This window comes from Callithrix jacchus, chromosome 12 (assembly GCF_049354715.1).
Source record: "Callithrix jacchus isolate 240 chromosome 12, calJac240_pri, whole genome shotgun sequence".
Taxonomy (NCBI): Eukaryota; Metazoa; Chordata; class Mammalia; order Primates; family Cebidae; genus Callithrix; species Callithrix jacchus.
The window spans coordinates 20,734,179-20,753,392 of NC_133513.1; the positions used below are offsets into that span (position 1 = coordinate 20,734,179).

At 46.2% G+C, this 19,214-nt stretch overlaps 1 protein-coding gene and 1 pseudogene across 1 annotated transcript in view; one reads left to right on the forward strand and one right to left on the reverse strand.

The window, feature by feature from the left end:
• Window positions 1-1,164: 1,164 nt before the first annotated feature.
• CLEC19A (C-type lectin domain containing 19A) overlaps window positions 1,165-19,214 on the forward strand; it is a 29,516-nt gene continuing 11,466 nt past the window's right edge. Inside the window, exons 1-2 of the mRNA XM_035267081.3 lie at window positions 1,165-1,342; window positions 14,272-14,437. Coding sequence (XP_035122972.1) covers window positions 1,255-1,342; window positions 14,272-14,437 — 254 coding nt within the window. The 5' untranslated portion in view covers window positions 1,165-1,254. The remainder of the gene's footprint in view (window positions 1,343-14,271; window positions 14,438-19,214) is intronic.
• LOC128929212 (dnaJ homolog subfamily C member 17 pseudogene) lies at window positions 15,546-17,914 on the reverse strand (annotated as a pseudogene).

Here is a 19,214-nt window from a genome sequence, read left to right on the forward strand (position 1 = left end):
GTGGGTGATGCCAAGGAAAGCCTTGCACTAGATCAATGACAACAGTAGCAAATGTTGCTCTCGTTTATCGAGCGCCTACTTCTTGCCAGCATCTACACCAAGTTTTAGATGCTTGCCAGCATCTACGCCAAGTTCATTTAATCCTTGTGAGGTAGGTACTCTATTCCCCATTTTATAGAGGAGGAAGCTGAGGTTCAGAGAGGCAAAATGACTTGCGTAAGGACACACAAAGTGAAGGAGAAAGATTCTGGTTTTTAGAAATATTCGCTCTCCAAAAGTGCAATGAGATCCCAATGGAAACACTAGGGATTTTTAAACATTGAATTCTGAGCAAGCCACACAATAGAACTATGCACTAATGATGATACTTTCACCTCTTTGTGGAGCACTTATTCTGTACAACACTCTGCTGAACCTTCTACAGATGCCTCCTTTAACTCCCGAGGGACCCTGGGAGACCCTGAGAGGTGAAGGGAGAGGAAAGGAGGCTGACTCACGCAGGCTTCCTCAGCAGTGGGGCCTCTGATGTTGTCAGGGTCAGACCCATGGGATGGGGACCTTGGTGAACTGAAGCTCAAAGAGCCTGGCTAAAGGAGGTGCTTTTCTCAGCCCCATGCAATTGTTGCCCCATGGAAATGAGGGCTAAGTTTTGTTGGATCTTCAGATTTTCCAATAGAAGACAGAAATCTGAAGTTGTACCTAAAATCTCCTGGTTTTATACCTTAACAAATTTTTTAGAATTTAAAACACTGCAGACCAAACAAATAGCATCCATGGCCCAGGAGGCCTCTGCCCTCGGTGCTGACTTGCAGTATTCTTACTCTGAGGGGTGTGAGATGCTTTATCTCCTATGACAGGCTGAAATGTGTGTTTTGTTATTATCCCATTTTACAGAGGAGGAAACTGAGTCTGAGAGAACTGCACACCCAAGGCCACAGCCTAGCTCAGAGACAAGACTGAGAGCTAAACTTTCTCCTGGTTCAGATGCAAGGCTAGGAGTGAAAATGTCTCTTGGTTCTTTGAGGGGGGCTGGCCTAGGGCTGCTTTGCTTTCAGCTGTCATTTTGAGCTGTCTCCAGCAGTGTGAAGAGGAGGGAGGAGAAAAGGATGAAAGGAGGGGACTGGAGTCCATCCAGTCTATCCCAGCTCCTGCCAGGCTCCATCTGACCCTAGGAGAGCAATCCTGGACCCAAGCTCTGGCCAAAGAGCCTCTCTCCTCCACTCAGGCCAGGAGGTTGCTTTCTAGGAGCTCAGCATGCAAAGGTGGACACTGTGGGCTGCAGCCTTCCTGACCCTCCACTGGGCACAGGCCTTTCCACAAACAGACATCAATATCAGCCCAGGTAAGTGCAAGGACCAGGGCTGGAAGCAGGCAGAGAGGCGTATACTCTCAGGAACTTGTTCTATCAGTAAGGCCTGGCAGCTTCTGTTGGGGGGTTGGGGTGCCCTGACCCGAGTCTCCTGATAGCTTTCCCCCTACTAGCTTTGTCATGGACACTCTTCTAGGCCCGGATACAAAAAGTATTGGGCTTAAATCCCAGTTTTGCAGTTTACAAGCTGCGTGACATAGAGCAAGTTTCTTAATCTCTCTGAGCCTCAGCTTCTTCTAGACGTTTGGGTCACAATGGCACTCTCTTTGGACTACCGTGCCAGGCAGATGAGATAACATGGGGAAAGTGCTTTGCACAGTTTCTGACACTACAGGTCTGGCCATGGTAGTTTTGGGAGGGATTTGGCATCCGGGCCCCTACCCCACCTTGGCTGTGACAGCCTTCCTAGGGAGATTTCAGAGCCACTGCTGTGCCACCAGAGTTTAGGTGTGCAGGGAGGGACACCTGTCCCTCTAATGGCCTCCCTGCAGATACCCTCTAATTGCCTCTGCCCCAGCAGTATCCAGCCCTGTGGGGTTTATGGGGCATCCCCAAGGATAAGAACCTGTCAGCCTTGGGCATGTGGCCTCCCAGTGTCCCATATGGAGGATGAGGGTCTTCAAAGGAGCTCAATTTCTTCCACTTTGCAATAGGAGGGCTGGGGTGCTGATTCTGGGGGATCCCCAATTGGATGAGAAGAGTTCTGAATCCTGTAATTTGGTGGCCGAGGGTCTTGATTGTTCCCTCTACCAGGTTCTTTCCAGGCATTGTTTAAAAAACTTAATATTAGCAATATCAATAACAACAACATAACCCTAGCTATGTGCCAGGCACAGCTCTAAGCAATTTTCAGATCTGGATTTATTTAATCCTCATAATAACCTTCATATATGGATTTATGTATCATCACAATGACAGAGATACCATTTTTCAATCCCCATTCAAATAAAACTAAGAATGAAATACCTGGATGGAGATTCTCATAAGGCCAAATTATTGGGCTGTGATAGTGTTAGGGTAAATTTGAACAGTGGGGTGATAGGTTGCCGGATAAAATACCAGTAAATAAATACCAATAAATCCTTTTTTAGTGTAAGCATGCCCCAAATGGGACATACTTTAACTAAAAATTATCTGTTGTTTACCTGAAATCGAATTATCAAATTTAACTAGGTATCCTTTTTTTTTCCTAGCATCCCTAGTGGTAACAACAAGGGGTAGTCTTAGTTCATTTGGGCAAGGGGTTTCAGTTCTGTCCTAAACTCTCGGAGTATATTAGTCAGCACAGGTTACCAGAGCAATATATCACAGTCTGGGGAGCTTAAGCAACAAAGTTTATTTCTCACAGTTCTGGAGGCTGGGAAGTCCAAGGTCAGGATGCCAGCAGATTTTGTTATTGGTAAGGACTCTCTTCCTGGCTTGCAGATGGCCGCCTTCTCACTGTAGCCTTACATGGCAGAGAAAAAGAAAGCTCTGGTTTCTTCCTCTTATAAAGGCACTAATCCCATCATGAGGATAGGAATCCCATTTAAATCTAATCACCAGTGGGAGTAACCAGGGGTGTTTTCTGTCTTTCACTAGCTTGTGCCCATGGGACCTCTCTGAGACTCAAGTTTCCTCACCGCTCTGAGCCCCAAGTAGGGATAACAAGGGTCCCTATCAAGGGTTTTGGAGCTCTTCAATGAGCTCATGCAGGTGAAATGCCTAGCACATAGTAAGCACTTGAAAAATGAGTTATTAACATGACCATGTTTGTCACTGTGGTTGTTGACGTTATGCCAGAATTGGCCAGGAGACAGTTTTCTGTTCTGACAAAAGACTTAAACATTGAAAGGAACTTCTCTAGACATCAGTCCCCAAGCCTCCCCCCTACTCTATAGATAAGGGAACTGAGATTGTGTCAATCCCAGCTACCTGGGAGAGCTCAGAGTTTGGAATTGGAAGGATGGATTTTAGAAATCCACTCAGCCCAACCTTTCCATATCACGACTATGGAAACTGAGGCTACAGAAACCAGTTGAGCCAATCATAGTCATCATTGTCCAAGTGGTAGTTTTACTGCTCCCCAGGCTCCCAGACCCGCAGAAAGCCCAGTTTTAGCCTATGCAGACAGATTCTTCAGAGGAAAGTGATTTCAACACAGAGAGAATGTGTGTGAGTTTATGAGTGCATGTGAGCAGGAGCATGCATGTTGATATGTTGTAGGGAGGATTTAAGGGTCTCTGTGGACCTCTGCAGACCATGAGAATACGTGCACCTCCAAGGCCCTCCTTATTGAGAATGGGCTTGGTTTTTCCTCTTCTTCTGGGTACCCCCAGCTTTTAGTGTAAGGCATAAGAGGGCACAAGTCATGGGTCATTCATCCCACTACTCCACACCTTTCATCACTCACCCCCTGCCTATGCAAATATATGCAAATAGCACAACTCAGCCACCCCCTATGTTTTGGAAGAAAAAAAAAATACTCTTTAGACATCTTTTAGAGACTTGGGAGGATTTAGCCAGACTAAATCCTCTTTCCGAAACCCCTTCTCTGAACCTGCCTTTGATCTCATTGTTTAAGTGGATTAATGAATGTGAAGTCCTCAGAACAGTGTCTGGCACCCAGTAAGAGCTATGTAAATATTTACTATTCTTCTTCAACCATCAAAAAGTTTACTTTCACTGACCTGACCCCAAGAACTCTCTGTAGCAAAGGAAATTTATAGCAAAGTGTTCTGCAGCTCAGGACCTGCTTATGCAGGGCTTCAGGAGTGCAGATGGGGAATGAGTCAAGTTCTGTAGCCTCTTCCTCACCTGTCCAAGAGGCTCGCATTGCACTCTTAGCTCTGTGAAGATTCTGGGACCCAGGTTGTTTCTACTGTAATAATATCTAACACTTACTAGAATGCAATAATATCTAATACTTACTAGAATGCCTACCTATGAGCTGGAACTGGCTTTTCTGTGAAGAAGGCACTATGATCATGCCAGTTGAACTGATGAGAAAACTGAGACCCCGAGAGCTGAGTTTCCCTCTAGGACCTTCTGACTCCGGAATCCAAGCTCTGAAGCTGGAGCACAGAGATCGAGGCAACGGTGTTCTTACCTCCTAGAGCAGCCCAGATCCTAAAGTGTCCCTTGGACATTCTGTCCAGTTTCCACTCCTATGGTCACAGAGCAAGCACTCTGTACATACTTCTAGAATACTTAGTATGTGATGTATATCTGCCAGCGTGTGAGTTCCTCCTTCCAGACTGTGAGCAACCTAAGGGCACAGACCTCAAGCCAAATAGGCACCCAGGAAACATCGACTTATTTGCTTAATTGTTAAATTTGGTGTTTAATATGTTTATTTCACAAATGAGAAAACTAAGAGCAGAAAGAAGATGTCTTCAAGAGGCGCTAGTCTGTTCAGGAGTTTCTAAATCTGTCAGACTCGAGTCTCAATTAAGTCTCAATCATGGCTCTGCCACTTTTGAGCCAAGATAGTAAGTGACTTACCTTCTCTGAGCCTTAGTCTCCTCATCTGTAAAATGGGGATGATACTAATTCCTTCCTAGGCTGATCTCAAGGAGTCACATACTAAACACCCAATGAATGGCTGCTATTATTAGTAATGTGAAAAATTATGTAATGCTTTTTCCTCTGTTTCATGTGACCTCAAGAGTGGCTCACAGAAGGGACAGCAAAGCTTAGACAGGAGAGCCCTAGTTCCACTTCCCAGAGCCAGGGCTCACTGTGAAGGAAGGGGCAGAACCCACACGACAGCAGGAGGGGAGTGAAGGTGACCAATTCCTCAGGAGGCAGCAGCCACCTTCCTGGAGTCTGTGAGACACTTTCTTCCCCACCACCCAGCCCCCGCTGCCAGGAGTGTCTGGGGCCCACTATGGGGACCGGGTGAACAAATGTGGCCCCTGAGCCTCCCCACCTCCCCTGCTGGCTGAGTCCCAAGGCTGATCTGGGCGGGAGGCAGCAGGGTAGTGCATTCGTGGGCAGCTGGATTGGGGCCAGGGGAGCCAGCAGCCAGATTGAGTAGGAAGGTGACAATTTATTCCTTTAAAAAGAGTGGCGGTGGGGAGCCCTGAATTCCACTGATGTGGTTTTCTTTTTCCCCCCTAACAAGCTCAGAGTTCCCAAAGGCTTTGACTCCCACCCCAGCTGGGGGACCTTGGGGGCCTCTGGTGCTGCTAATTGAAGGAAAAGACCATGTGATTTGGCTTCCTGGTTTCCAGAGCAACAGCCCCTTTTTGTGTCCCCTCCCCTCTGCCTCTCTCCCTCCACTCCCCCTCCCTCATGCCATTCTCATCTCTTCCCTCCTCTCCCTCTCAAATCTCCAGCCATGCTAAACTATTTCTAATTCTCCAATGCTCCATTCTCTCTCACACTCCCAGACCTCTGCACGCGCAGTGCCCTACCCCTAGAACAATCTTTCTCTGACTCTTGTTCATCCTCTAGGTCTCAGTTGAGACAGCACCTCTTCTAGGAAGCCTCCCAAATCTCCAGATCTGGGTTATGCTCCACTTTTAGGTGTTCCTATGGCAACACCCCCTTTCCCCCTTCCAGGAAGGGAACTCATGGTGCCTTATCATAATCACCTGTGGGCTCCTTGAAGATGGGGACAGGGCAGCCACCAATTCAGCTAGGGAGAGAAAGGGGCCAAGAAGCAGTTTCCAAAATAATCAAGAGGGCTGCTCCCTGAAGTTTTGCTGGGATGACACACATCCACAAATTATATTAATTACATCTTTATTTTCGCACTGCTTTTTCTTTCTTTCTTTTTTGTTATTTTAGAGACAAGGCGTTGCTCTGTTGCCCAGGCTGGAGTTGCCCAGGTCAGAGCTTGCTGCAGCTTGGAACTCCTGGGCTCAAGTGATGCTCCCTCTTCAGTCTCTTGAGTAGCTGGGACTATAGGCATGTGCTGCCACACATGGTTAATTAAAAAAAAAATTTTTTTTTTGTAAAGGTGGAGTCTTGCTATATTGCTCAGGCTGGTCTCAAACTCCTGGCCTCAAACAATCCTCCTGCTTTTGCCTCCCAAAGGGCTTGGATTACAAGCATGAGCCACTGCACCTGGCCTGTGCTTACTTTTCTTAATCTTGGTCTTCGCAGACTGTAAGATGCATGAGGTCAGAAGGCACATCTGTGTAGTATGCCACACAGTGTCTTCAGTTTGTAGACTACTGCCTGAGACCAAGTAGATGCTCAAATAGTACTTGTTGAATGAATAAAGGGACAGACCATCAAGATTGGAGCAAAAGAAAATGGGCTTCAATGCAGCAGGAATCTCTAGGTTTGGGGCTAGACAGGCTGGCTTCAAATCCCAGCTGGGAGCTGTGAGATCTTGGGCAAGTTAGTCAACCTCTCTGAGCTTTGGCTTCTTCATCTGTGAAGTGGGGGTGATCGTGGCACCCACCTGGTAGGATGTGTGAAGACTGAATGCATTTTTCTGCATTAAGCATTTAACACAATGCCTGGCACACAGAGAATGCTGAGTCAGAGTTGGCTCTGGTTATTGTGTTGCTATGGTTAACTGACTGTCAAGCTATAAAGCTACAGAAATCCCTTGACAAGAGACAGATTAGCAAAGGCTGGTTTGGGGTCGGGTTGATGAAAGGCCTTCTATTCCCAATTCCTTAAACCGAAGAGGTAAAGGAGGAGGGGGAAATACCGTGCAGGCTGGCGTTAATGATCATCCCGTCGAAAGCCAGTGCTCTTTTCCACCTCCCAGGTCCTCCCAATTAAAGGCCTTTGCCTGCCCTGTTGGAAAGGGGAGTAATTGAGCAGTGACCTGTCACAGCCCCATTTTCTGGTATGTTTCACCTCTGGCATCCATAACCACCATTTACTCAATGGAGAAAACATAAAGGACCCGCATGGGGAGGCGGGGTGTAAGTGGCTCAAGGAGCTTGTTTTCAACTCTGGAAGGAGCAGACAGGGTTGGGGGCAGGGTTTTTTTTTTAAATATCCATAGTCTTTAGGACCAAGGACTCTTCCCCCTCTCACCCTACTCAGCCCCTTTCATTTAATTATTAATTCCTCTTTGCCAGGCCGTATTCAGTGAGAGAATGAATGAATAAATGAATGAATGAGTAATTCTACAGGCTCCATCTTTCAGCCTGGCACACTGTAGACCAGGGCTTCCCAGATTTTCACATGCACAAGAATCACCTGGGGTTCTTGTTAAAATACAGACTCTGATTTGGAAGGCCTGGGGCGGGACCCTGGAGTCTGAATGTCCCAGGGGATGCTGAGGTTGGCCTTCGCAACAATCGTTGTTCTAAACAATCTGTAAAACCAGGATCTGGCAACCTCTGATTTCAGGGCTTGGTTAGAAAACCCCAGAAACGCCATCCCAGCATCAGGACTCCTGGTTTCAAAGGCATAGGCAGTGCACACAGCCTTCTCACCGTTTCCCTGAGAGTTGCACTGAAGAGTGATGTTTGAGTCCCTACCTGTATTTGTGCATTCGAGCCTAGTCATTGTGCACCTACTATGTGCCAAGGCACCAGGGGGAGAGGAATGAACACAATAGATGCTGATGAGGATGGGGAGGAACCTGTGAATGTTGACATGCAAGGGGCTCTAAGAACATTTATCAGAGGCTCCTACCTCATCTTGCCTGAAGAAGTCACTGTGCAGCAGAGACTCAAAGGACAAAAAGAATTGGCTGAAGTCAGGCCAAGGGAAACATCTGCAAAGATCTGGACACGCCTTTGAGAAATGGCAAGCCTGGAGTACAGAGTAAGGAGTGGGTGAGTGACCGAGAGTAAGCTAATGGCAAGCAGTTCCCAAGGGAGTTCCAAAGGGAACACCTGGAGGGTTTCAGGGAAATGAGGACACGCTGTTCGAAGGAGGAAGGATGCCTCCGGACCTGGGAGGTGAGACAAAGCTGGAAGAACAGCTAAGAGGCATCGAGAAGGTATTTATGGGAAAAGGTCGAGAACAATGCGGGGGGGAAGAAAGAACGAACTGAATTAGAGGCGTCTTTAGGAGTTGGAATAGACACGACTCGAAAATTGATTGATTGTAAGGAGGAGAAAAAAAGAAATGATTTTTGGCAAATTATCCAGCAATGCTAGGAAATTCTGAGCAATTCCAGCCAATTATTGTCAATTTTGTCTAATCGCAGCCAATCCTAGATAGAGTAGTTTATGCCAAATGAAACGTGCAGGTAGAGTAAATGAAACAGATATTCTAAGTTGGATCTGAGAACTAAAAAAGGTAAATGCTGAGTAATGTCTGGAGTTTAGGTAATCATGTTGTTCCCGGGTTCATTTCTTGGTCTTTTAAGATGTTAACATCAGAGGAAACTGGGGGAAAGGTATACAGGAACTCTCCACATGCGATCTTTGGAACTTTTTTAATTAAAACAAAAAAAATTTTTTTTTTTTGAGACAGGCTCTTGCTCTGTCACTCAGGCTGGAGTGCAGTGGTGCAGTCCCGGCTCACTGAAGTCTTGACCTCTCGGTTTCAAGCGATCCTCCCATCTCAGCCTCCCGAATAGCTGGGACTACTGGCACATGCCACCATGCCTGGCTAATTTTTGTATTTTTGGTAAGAGACAGGGTCTCACTATGTTTCCCAGGCTTGTCTAAAACTCCTGGGCCCAAGCAATCTTCTAACCTTGGCCTCCCAAAATGTCGAGATTACAGGTGTAAGCCACTGCGCCCAGCCTAATTTTTCATTTTTATGGGCCATAGTAGGTATATATATTTATGGGGTACATGAAATATTTTGTTACAGGCATACAGTGTGTAATAACCACATCAAGGTAAATGAGGTGTCCATCACCTCAAGCATTTATCATTCCTTTGGGTTACAAACACTCCAATTGTATTCTTTCTGTTTTCATTAAATGTGTAATAAATTATTGCCGACTGCAGTCACCCTGCTGTGCTATCAAACACTAGATCTTATTCATTCTACTTAACCATATTTTTGTACCCATTAACCAGCTTCACTTTCCCCCCACCTTCCCCACTAACCATCCCTCCTAGCCTCTGGTAACCATCACTATACTCTCTGACAACTTTTCTGTAAATCTAAATTTATTCCAAAATAAAAAGTTTATTTAAAAAAGAGGGAGAAAACAAAGAGGGTGGAGACATCCAGATAACACAATATGGTGAATTCGAGACTACATGCTCTTCCCACTCTCACCATGCAGAAAGGCCACAGGGACATCGATAAACACCCTGCTAAAGTCAGACTGGACTTCCCAGGAACTGAGGTGGCTGCCCAGGGGACAGAAACCAAGATAGAGATAGAAAGCAAAGCAAGCCTATTGCTCTAGAGCCCTGGATAGGGCGTCAGCCTCCATTATGCATGGACTGGGGTTTTAACACCCACACAGGGTAGGAGGTGAAGTCAGAGCTATCTGAAGCAGGGAATTGAAACTGGAACCCTTTCTTAGAGCAGAAACTCATGAAGAGTTTCATCTTCAGCTGAAGGGAAACGAGGGTGGGGGAGGGAAATATCCTCCTACAGTCACAGAGAGATGACAAAGAAGTTGACTTCGTTCTAAACTCAGGGAAGAAAGCGCTAGACGTCCCTTCTGTAGCCTTCTTTAGTGAGGTCCATGTTGTTAAATATAAACAGAACGTTAAAGCAATGCCTTCAGTGCTTTGATTAGTAATCATTTTAACTCTAAAATTAGAGAAATAGCCCACTCTATACTTCTCATTAGTTGCGGGGGCTGTGTCTTAATTTCTGTTGAAGAAAATACGAACAGGCCAAGAAACGTGAATGCTTCCTGTGATGTTTTGTGTTGCTGCACTGTGCGGTTACTTTACATTGTTGGAGTCCTGCCTCCATCTAGGGCAAGATTTCTCAGTCCTGGCAGTACTGACATTTTGGGTCAAATCATTCTTTGTTGTGGGGACTTGTTCATTACAGAAGGTTTAGCAGCACTCCTGGCCTCTACCCATTCGATGCCAGTAACCCCACCAGTGGAAGTGGTGATCACCAAAAATATCTCCAGGTGTCATCCAATGTCTCCTGGCAAGGGGAGGGAGCAAAATCACCCCTCACTGTTTGAGAGTGACCAACCAATTTCAGTTTGCTGGGAACTGTAGGGGTGCCCAGGACCTGGGACCCTCAGGGTTTTGTTGTTGTTGTTGTTGTTGTTTTGAGTCAGGATCTTGCTCTACAGTCCAGGCTGGATGGAGTGCAGTGGTGTGATCGTGGCTCACTGCAGTTTTGACCTTCTGTGCTCAATCAATCCTCCCACCTTATGGTAGTGAGGACTACAGGCACACTCTACCACTCCCAGCTAATTTTTGTATTTGTATTTGTATTTTTTTATTTTTTGAGACAGAGCCTCATTCTGTCACCCAGGTTGGAGTGCAGTGGCACAATCTTGGCTCACTGCAACCTCTGCCTCCCCGGTTCAAGCAATTCTCCTGCCTTAGCCTCCCAAGTAGCTGGGACTACAAGCACCTGCCACCACGCCAGCCTAATTTTTTTTTTTTTTTTTTTTTTTTTTTGTATTTTTAGTAGAGACAGGGTTTCACTGTGTTAGCCAGAATGGTCTCCGCCTCCTGACCTCGTGATCCACCCGCCTCAGCCTTCCAAAGTGCTGGGATTACAGGCGTGAGCCACAGCACCCTGCAATTTTTGTATTTTTTGTAGAGATAGGGTTTCACCATGTTGCTCAGTCTAGCCTCGAACTCCTGGATTCAAGAAATCCACCCACCTCGGCCTCCCAAAGTGCTGGGATTACAGGCGTGAGCCACCACTCCCAGCCAGGACTCTTGATTTTAAAACTGGGATGGTCCTGGGCATATTGGGATGGCTTGGTCACCCTACTTTCATCTCTAATATGAGTATTTAGGATGCCAAGTAATTTTAGGATGGGTGGGAGTGAGAAAAGTGGTTTATCACCAGCAAATACTGAGTTATTCCCGTCACTCCTGGACAAACTTAGCCAAGTTCTTACCGGTGAGTGACCTTGGTTACTGAGTGGAAAGAAGGTGGAAAGGATTTGCTGCTTCTCGTCCATGCCAAGGGAGAAACTGATGAAAGAGTGGCCCCAGGCAGCGATTCAGTGGAGCCTTATTGTGTTGTAGGCAGTGCCCGAAAGTCCCCATAAAGAGCTCAGCAACACCCAGCGTTACAAAGGGCCCATCAACCCTCTTGGCCATTGGCACTCTAAGGTATCAAGGTGATATTCTCCTAGACCAATGGTCTCCATTAAGAAAGAAGGGACCTGAGTCCTAGAGGGGGGTGGGGACAGGCCAAGGTGCTGTGCCCATTTACCTCCCCAAACAGAGGTCTTTCCTTTTGCCATGCAGAAGAGATTAAGAAAGCAAATTCTGAACCAACAGGCTCCAGTTTGAAGAGTGGCATGTCTTGAAAGAGAGTTGGCCAGGATTGACCAGGATGAGTGGGGAGGTATCCCTGATCAGCGCAGCTGCTGGTGTCGGGAGAGGCTGTTCTGGTCAAAGGGAAAAGCCCAGTGGCACTGACCAGCCCTGAGAAGTATGGCCTGGAACCTGCCTGCCTAGCACAGCTATCTTGATGAACTGTCCCTTTCTTTCCCCAGAGAAATGCACAGAGGTGCACACACACTTTTGATTTTGCATTTGATTCTGGGGAATTCACTGGATCCCTGCAGCCCATCAATCTGGGTTATAAAGCCCCGAGCTAATCATTAATAACCATACATTACACAATCCATATATCGAAAGTACTTGGTGAATTTATTTGGCCCAGTCAATTGACCCAGTAACCCCATGAAGTAGGTGCTATAAAGGTCACGAACTATTCTTAGACCTGCTCATTTCCCATCATGAAGCATCATGCCAACGTTATGAGCAAAAACTTTGGAGTTGGGAAGCCTGGGTTCAAATCCTTACTATGCCACTTACCTGCAGGATGATCTTGGGCAAGTCACTCAACCTTGGCCTCAGTTTCCCTATATGTGCTTGGCATATAGGGAAACTATAATTAATGCTCAATGAATGTTGTTCATTACTTTATTACTTCATGAGCTCACTCACTTCAAGCTATAGTGGCTTGAAGGCAACAATTCCACTAAAGAGTGACCTTCAGGGCCGGGCGCGGTGGCTCAAGCCTGTAATCCCAGCACTTTGGGAGGCCGAGGCGGGTGGATCACGAGGTCAACAGATCGAGACCATCCTGGTCAACATGGTGAAACCCCGTCTCTACTAAAAATTACAAAAAATTAGCTGGGCATGGTGGTGCGTGCCTGTAATCCCAGCTACTCAGGAGGCTGAGGCAGGAGAATTGCCTGAACCCAGGGGGCGGAGGTTGCGGTGAGCCGAGATTGCGCCATTGCACTCCAGCCTGGGTAACAAGAGCGAAACTCCGTCTCAAAAAAAAAAAAAAAAAAAAAAAAAAAGAGTGACCTTCACCCACCCTTGAGTGGGTGGCTGCAAAAGGCACCCCAGAGATCATCTAGTTTGAAGGTCAAGATGGGAAGGAATGAACCAGCGTCTCACAGCGGGTCAGATACAGAGCTGGGGGTAGGACCCAGGCTTCCCAACCCCCATCTAACAGATTTCACCCCCGCCCACTGCCTGTCTTCATGGACAAGCCATCCAACCTAGTATGAGAAAGGTTCTCAGCCTGCCTGTCTCTTCCCGCCAGTCATCCTGAGTCGTGGTTTCCAAAAAAAGTATCTCCTAAGAAGCTTTCAGAGGGGCTGAGACTTGAGAGAACTTTGCTGTCTAAACATGTTTTTTTTTTTTTTTTTTTAAATTGTTTCTTTTCAGAATTAAGAACAAATCCTGAACTCCAGGGGTTCAATGGGCAAAAGATATAAATAGTCTTGGCTATAGCTTGGCAATAAACATGTGGGAAGCTGTGTACTCCTGCCAGATATCCCAGCATTGCAATTGAAACAAGATATCCTTTTTTTTGGCTTATAAAATTTGCCAAGATTGTCATGAAAGTGATAACACTCAGCTCTGGCAAGGGCAGAGTGAAATGGGCACTCTCAGACATTACTGTGGAGGATAAATTGCTTTCAGGAGGCAATTTAGTAAATTGTATTAAAGCCTTAAAACTCTCTCCTCAGAAAATCATCAGAAATGCCAAAAAAAAGCTTTATGCACAAAGCTGCTCATCTCAGAATTATTTGTAATGGTTTAAAAAATAGAGAAGCTATCTAATTATCCAAAAATAAGAGAATGATTAAATAAACTTTAGGAGAGCCACTCAGTAGAGAACTCAAGAGCTATTTAAAACAATGTTTACAAAAATGTATAATGACATGGGAGAAACGCTTATACTCTTGAATTTTTAGGAATCAGAATACCGACTGGTATATAGAGTACCATATAATCACATTCCATTAAAAAGTCACTGCATACAAATGTGACATGAGGAAACAACGTATCAAAGCATTAACACTTTCCAGGTGTTCTATGATGTGCAAGTATTATTTCTATAATTTAGTAAAATGTACATATGTATGTGCTTTTTGGATCTCAAGCATAGAACTGATCATAATGGAACATGTTTTACTTTCATTCTTGAAAGTATGTACAAGGAGGCACAGTGGCTCACACCTGCAATCCCAGCACTTTGGGAGGCTGAAGTGGGAGGATCACTTGAGCCCTGAAGTTCAAGACCAGCCTGGTCAACATAGTAAGACCTCCTCTCTACAAAAAAAAAAAAAAAAAAAAAAAAAAATTAGGCAGGCATAGTGGCACACACCTGTGGTCCCAGCTACTCAGGAGGCTCAGGTGGAAAGATCACTTGGGCTGGGAGTTGGAGTTGCAATGAGCTATGATTGAACCACTTCACTTCAGCCTGGGCAACAGAATGATACCCTATTTCTTAAAAAAAAAAAAAAAGATTAAAAGATTGTAAAGAAAAGAAAATAGGTACTAAGCTGTGGAAACAATGTCTGCACTTCCAACCTTCCTTTCTGTCTGTTTCCTCTCTGCCCCCAGCCCTGCCAGAGCTGCCCCAGCCTTCCCTGTGCCCCCTGTTCTGGATGGAGTTCAAAGGCCACTGCTATCGATTCTTCCCTCTCAATAAGACCTGGGCTGAGGCTGACCTCTACTGTTCTGAGTTCTCTGTGGGCAGGAAATCCGCCAAGCTGGCCTCCATCCACAGGTAAGTGGGATCCAAGTCACCTATAGTTCAACTAAGCACCCCTTTGGGAAACGGGGCGGAGAATGGTATTTCCAACTGGCATTTCTCTTTGGTAACTGAAACTTTGAAAAAAAAAAAAATAGAGATGGAGTCTTGCTATGTTGCCCAGGCCAGTCTCGAACTCCTGAGCTCAAGTGACTCCTCATTCAGCCTCCCAAAGTACTGAGATTATAGGCATCAGCCACAGTGCCTGGCCAACTGAAACTACTTTTTATCCAACTCAATTGCTCATTGAAACCATCCTTGGCTATAGAAGGCAAAGCATTCAGCAGGGGTAGCAAATAGTATGCTGGATCCACCTTTATAAGTGCCAGTCTTGTGCTGCCTTCTGCTCTGTATCCTGTGATACAACTGATACACTACACATGTAAAGAATATAATGTAAAGAATATGAGAAATCATAACACATTTACTTGCTACATGTTTAATGTACATTATCACATTAAAGTTCTGTTAAACCCTATCACATGGGAATCTTCATTTTCCAGATTAGGAACATGAGGCTCTGAAAAGGTAAGTAACTTGCTCAACGTTACACAGCTCTGAAGTGGGAGAACCTAGTTTTGAACCTGTGGAGTCAGATTCATAGCCCACCCTCCAAGGCCTCCTTCCACATTCCTCTCTGTCTGAATCCCCAGGCACGCTGACCATCTCAGAGTTCTCCAGTTCGGTCCAGCTCTTTCACTTCTCCATACTCTTAGACACTCTATGTCCCCTCCTGGGAATTTCTTCCCTATCCTTCCCTTCAGGTAAATACCTCCTCAACCTTCAAGACAGCTCTGACAACACCTCTTCACTGAAGTAACTTCTAACACCCTAATTACACTCATTACCCAGCTCTCCTGCCTTTATCATAGCAGAGTGACTTCTGCATCTGACTTCTTTGGTGATTTGTGAATTTTCTCAGGCCAGGTGTGATGTGTTCCATTGGCAGCCAAGCTGTAAATCACAATCTTACCTCTGTTCTTCAAGGATCTCAGAAACTACTTTAGAAAGAGTTGGTTTTTTAAAAACAACAACAACTTTTATTGGTGACATTGAAGAAAAGGTAGCTGGGGTGTGGGTGGGGCTACATGGGCGGCCCCTCCTGGTCTTCCCGCCCCATCTGTGCGATCAGCTGTTGCCGCTCGGCCGCGTGGCGCATGCGCGTCATGACGAGGCTCTCGCGGTTCCTCTCCGACAGCACTGAACCCTTTGACAGTCCCGGGTGGCTGCGGCCCATGGTGTCCTGGGGCTATCCCTCCAACCAGGAAATCTTCAGAGGGTTATCCACCAGGCCAACTTCATTCTGGACAGCCAGCTCCGCAGTCCTGACAGTCGCGAACTCCACCACAGCAGTGCCTGCCTTCTTACTGGAAAGTACCAGGTTGAGAACCTCATGTTACTTTTGCAAAAGCCGTAGAAGGACCTCTTTGGAGTAGCCACCTTTTGACTCATCCTCCTTCTTGCACTTCCACTTTAGCTTTAGTCCGGGGGTTCCTTGGCCTTCAGTGTTTCCTATCTTTCCTCTCAACCTCTGGTCATGCTCCTGGCGTTTCTGATGAGCCTCTGCTGTTCCTCCAGCTGCCGGGAACCCTCTTCTCTCAGGTGTTCCATCTCTTGCTCTAGTGTCCTGGTGCTCCAGCTCTCCTCCTCCTCCTCACTCTCCTGGGCCTGGGCCTGCCGTTCCCGGGCCTCCAGATCAAGCTTCACTTTCTTCCTTTTCTCATCGTTTCTGGGTCCTCTCTGCTGCCTGCTTCTTGGCTTTCCTGACCTTGCCATAGGCAGCCCTGGCTGCAGCATGGGTCAGCACCTCCAAGGCCTGAGAAAGCTGGTGGAAAAGTTCAGCCGCTCTGGGATTATCTGGATTTTTGTCTGGGTGGCAGGAGAGGGGCCTGAGAAAGCTGGTGGAGGAGTTCAGCTGCTCTGGGATTATCTGGATTTTTGTCTGGGGGGCAGCAGACGGCCTTCTGCCTATATGCCTTCTTCACCTCTTTGTCCACCACCTTCTCCTCAATGTCTAGTACAGGTCCATTTGTAAGAGCTCCTTGGTCACTGCTGTGGTTCCTGCCTGACGCAATCGTACTATTGAGAGTTGGTTTTTTATGTGTACAGCCACTGACTTTTGTTAAGAATAGGGAAAGGGGACCAGGTGTGGTGGCTCACGCCTGTAATCCCAGCACTTTGGGAGGCTGAGGCAGGTGGATCACTTGAGATCAGGAGTTGAGACCAGCCTGGCCAATGTGGTGAAACCCTGTCTCTTCTAAAAATACAAAAATTAACTGAGTGTGGTGGTGCACACCTGTAACCCCATCTACTTGGGAGGCTGAGGCAGGAGAATTGCTTGAACCAGGAGGTGGAGGTTGCAGTGAACCAAGATCACGCCACTGCACTCCAGTCTGGGTGACAGAGTGAGACTCTGTCTCAAAAATAAATAAGTAAATAAATAAATAAGGGGCTGGGTGCAGTGTCTCATGCCTGTAATCCCAACACTTTGGGAGGCTAAGATGGGAGGATTTCTTGAGTCCAGGAGTTCAAGACCTGCCCAGGCAACACAGCACGACCACGTTGCTACAAAAAACACAAAATTAGCCTGATGAAGTGATGCACAACTGTAGTCTCAGCTACTCGGTAGGCTACGGTGGGAGGATCATCTGAGCATGGAAGGTTGAGGCTACAGTGAGCCATGTTTTAGGCAATTGCGCTCCAGTCTGGGTGACAGAGCAAGATCCTATCTCAAGAAAAAAAATAGTAGAGAAGGGGTTCTTTATCTTAGTTTCCAAATACCTCTTGAATTCACTCATCTCTTCCTCCAACAGATGTATTGAACAACCAGTCTATTTTCCGTGGGGCTGAGAAATATACTGAGACAATCAGGTTCCAACCAGGAAAACCAGAACCACTACAGGTATCTAAAACAGATAATTTAATATAGGCAAGCAATGGAAGCTCAGAACTGAAAAAGGAGTAGTGAGACAAACTAGAGATACATAAGAGCAGAAAACCAATTCCATGCCTGAGTTGGAGTGCAGGCCAGTCCTATGGGATTTGGAGCCATGGAGGAGAGGCAGCCCCTGCCAGAGACTCCCAAGCAGAGGGGGAAACAAATACTCTGGTTTTTCCCTCCTACCCATCCGCCAATGACTTGTAAGTGGCCTCCATTAACTGAAAGCCAGCTAACATGGAGCCGTAGGAAAGACATTCTTTAGGGATCAACTCTGCTATGAGAGCACAGCACAGTACAAGGTTGGCACTTGTAAAGGCAGAGGACATTCTCAAAGAATTCGCAGCTAGAGAGGAAAATGAGATGTATGTAATAAAAAGCGAATGCAAAAGTGATTCCAAATCAAGGCTTTTCTCTAGACAGCCCTCATTGTACTTGCAACCCCAACTGCATCAGAAGGACCTTGAAAGTGGAGAAGCAAACTAACCAGCCAGTCCCTGGGGGAGCAGGATCATTGGGCTGCAAGTGGCCAAGGATTGGATGGAAGATATTCGTGGAAGGTTTCCTGGAAGTACTGGTCCTGGATCAGCATCTTGAAAGATAGGGAAGCTTAGGGGATGAGGGCAGCAGGTGTTCCAAATGAAGAAAGCTGTGGGGGACAGTGTGAGCATTGATTAAGGGCATTAGAATCAGGCAGTTCTAGACTCTTGCCCCAGCTCCATCACTTCCTACCTGCATTATCTTAACCAAACCACATAAACTCTAAGCCAAAGAGTTCTCAACTTGGAAAGAGCAGTCATCACATTGATCTTTTAAAGCTGTGAGGGATTAAAGGTGATCGTGCATCTAATGTTCTTTTTTTGTTTGTTTTTTGTTTTTTGGTTTTTTTTTTTTTTTTTTGGAGACCGAGTTTTGCTCTTGTTACCCAGGCTGGAGAGCAATGGCGTGATCTCGGCTCACTGCAACCTCTGTCTCCTGGGTTCAGGCAATTCTCCTGCCTCAGCCTCCCGAGTAGCTGGGATTACAGGCATGCGCCACCATGCCCAGCTAATTTTTTGTATTTTTAGTAGAGACGGGGTTTCACCATGTTGACCAGGATGGTCTCGATCTCTTGACCTCGTGATCCACCCGCCTCGGCCTCCCAAAGTGCTGGGATTACAGTTGTGAGCCACCATGCCCGGCCGCATCTAATGTTCTTATACAGCACTTGGATAACTCCATGCCCAACATTAGGAGTTATTATTATCTTTATTAATTACAATAAATTATAATTCTGCCTTAAGGAGGCCAGTTCTTTTTTTAACATTCCATATCAATTCATCTTTCTGAGAGTGAGCAAGCCTTGTCTCACTCTTCCTCTTTCCTTTCCTCCAAGAGTATTTGTTAAGTAACTAGCTGCATGTGACTGGCTGGAGCACTGTGTTAAGACAAATTCTGAGTGCCAGAACTTTTAAGTGCTTCTAATCTGGAATTGATTGCCAATCAGTTCCACTTCACTAACACAAAACTAAGGAGAGTAAATATGGGTGCTTTGATTTACTACCAATGCCTCCAGGAAAAAGAAAGCTTCCAGTGGTGGGTATTTTAGATAAGGTGGCAGCCTTCAGAGAGCAGTCATTTGGAAGAAGCTGACAGGAACAGATACACCTTACTGCGACATAAAGGGTACCCCAACATGGCCCTGTTTTGAAGTGAAGTATTAGGCCTATGGCTGATTATCATTCTGCATTGACTTTGTTGACATAAAAAGTTGACCTTTTAGTGGCATGTGAAAGCCAATAGTGGGAATCATTTGTTCGTGGGATCTGTCATCTG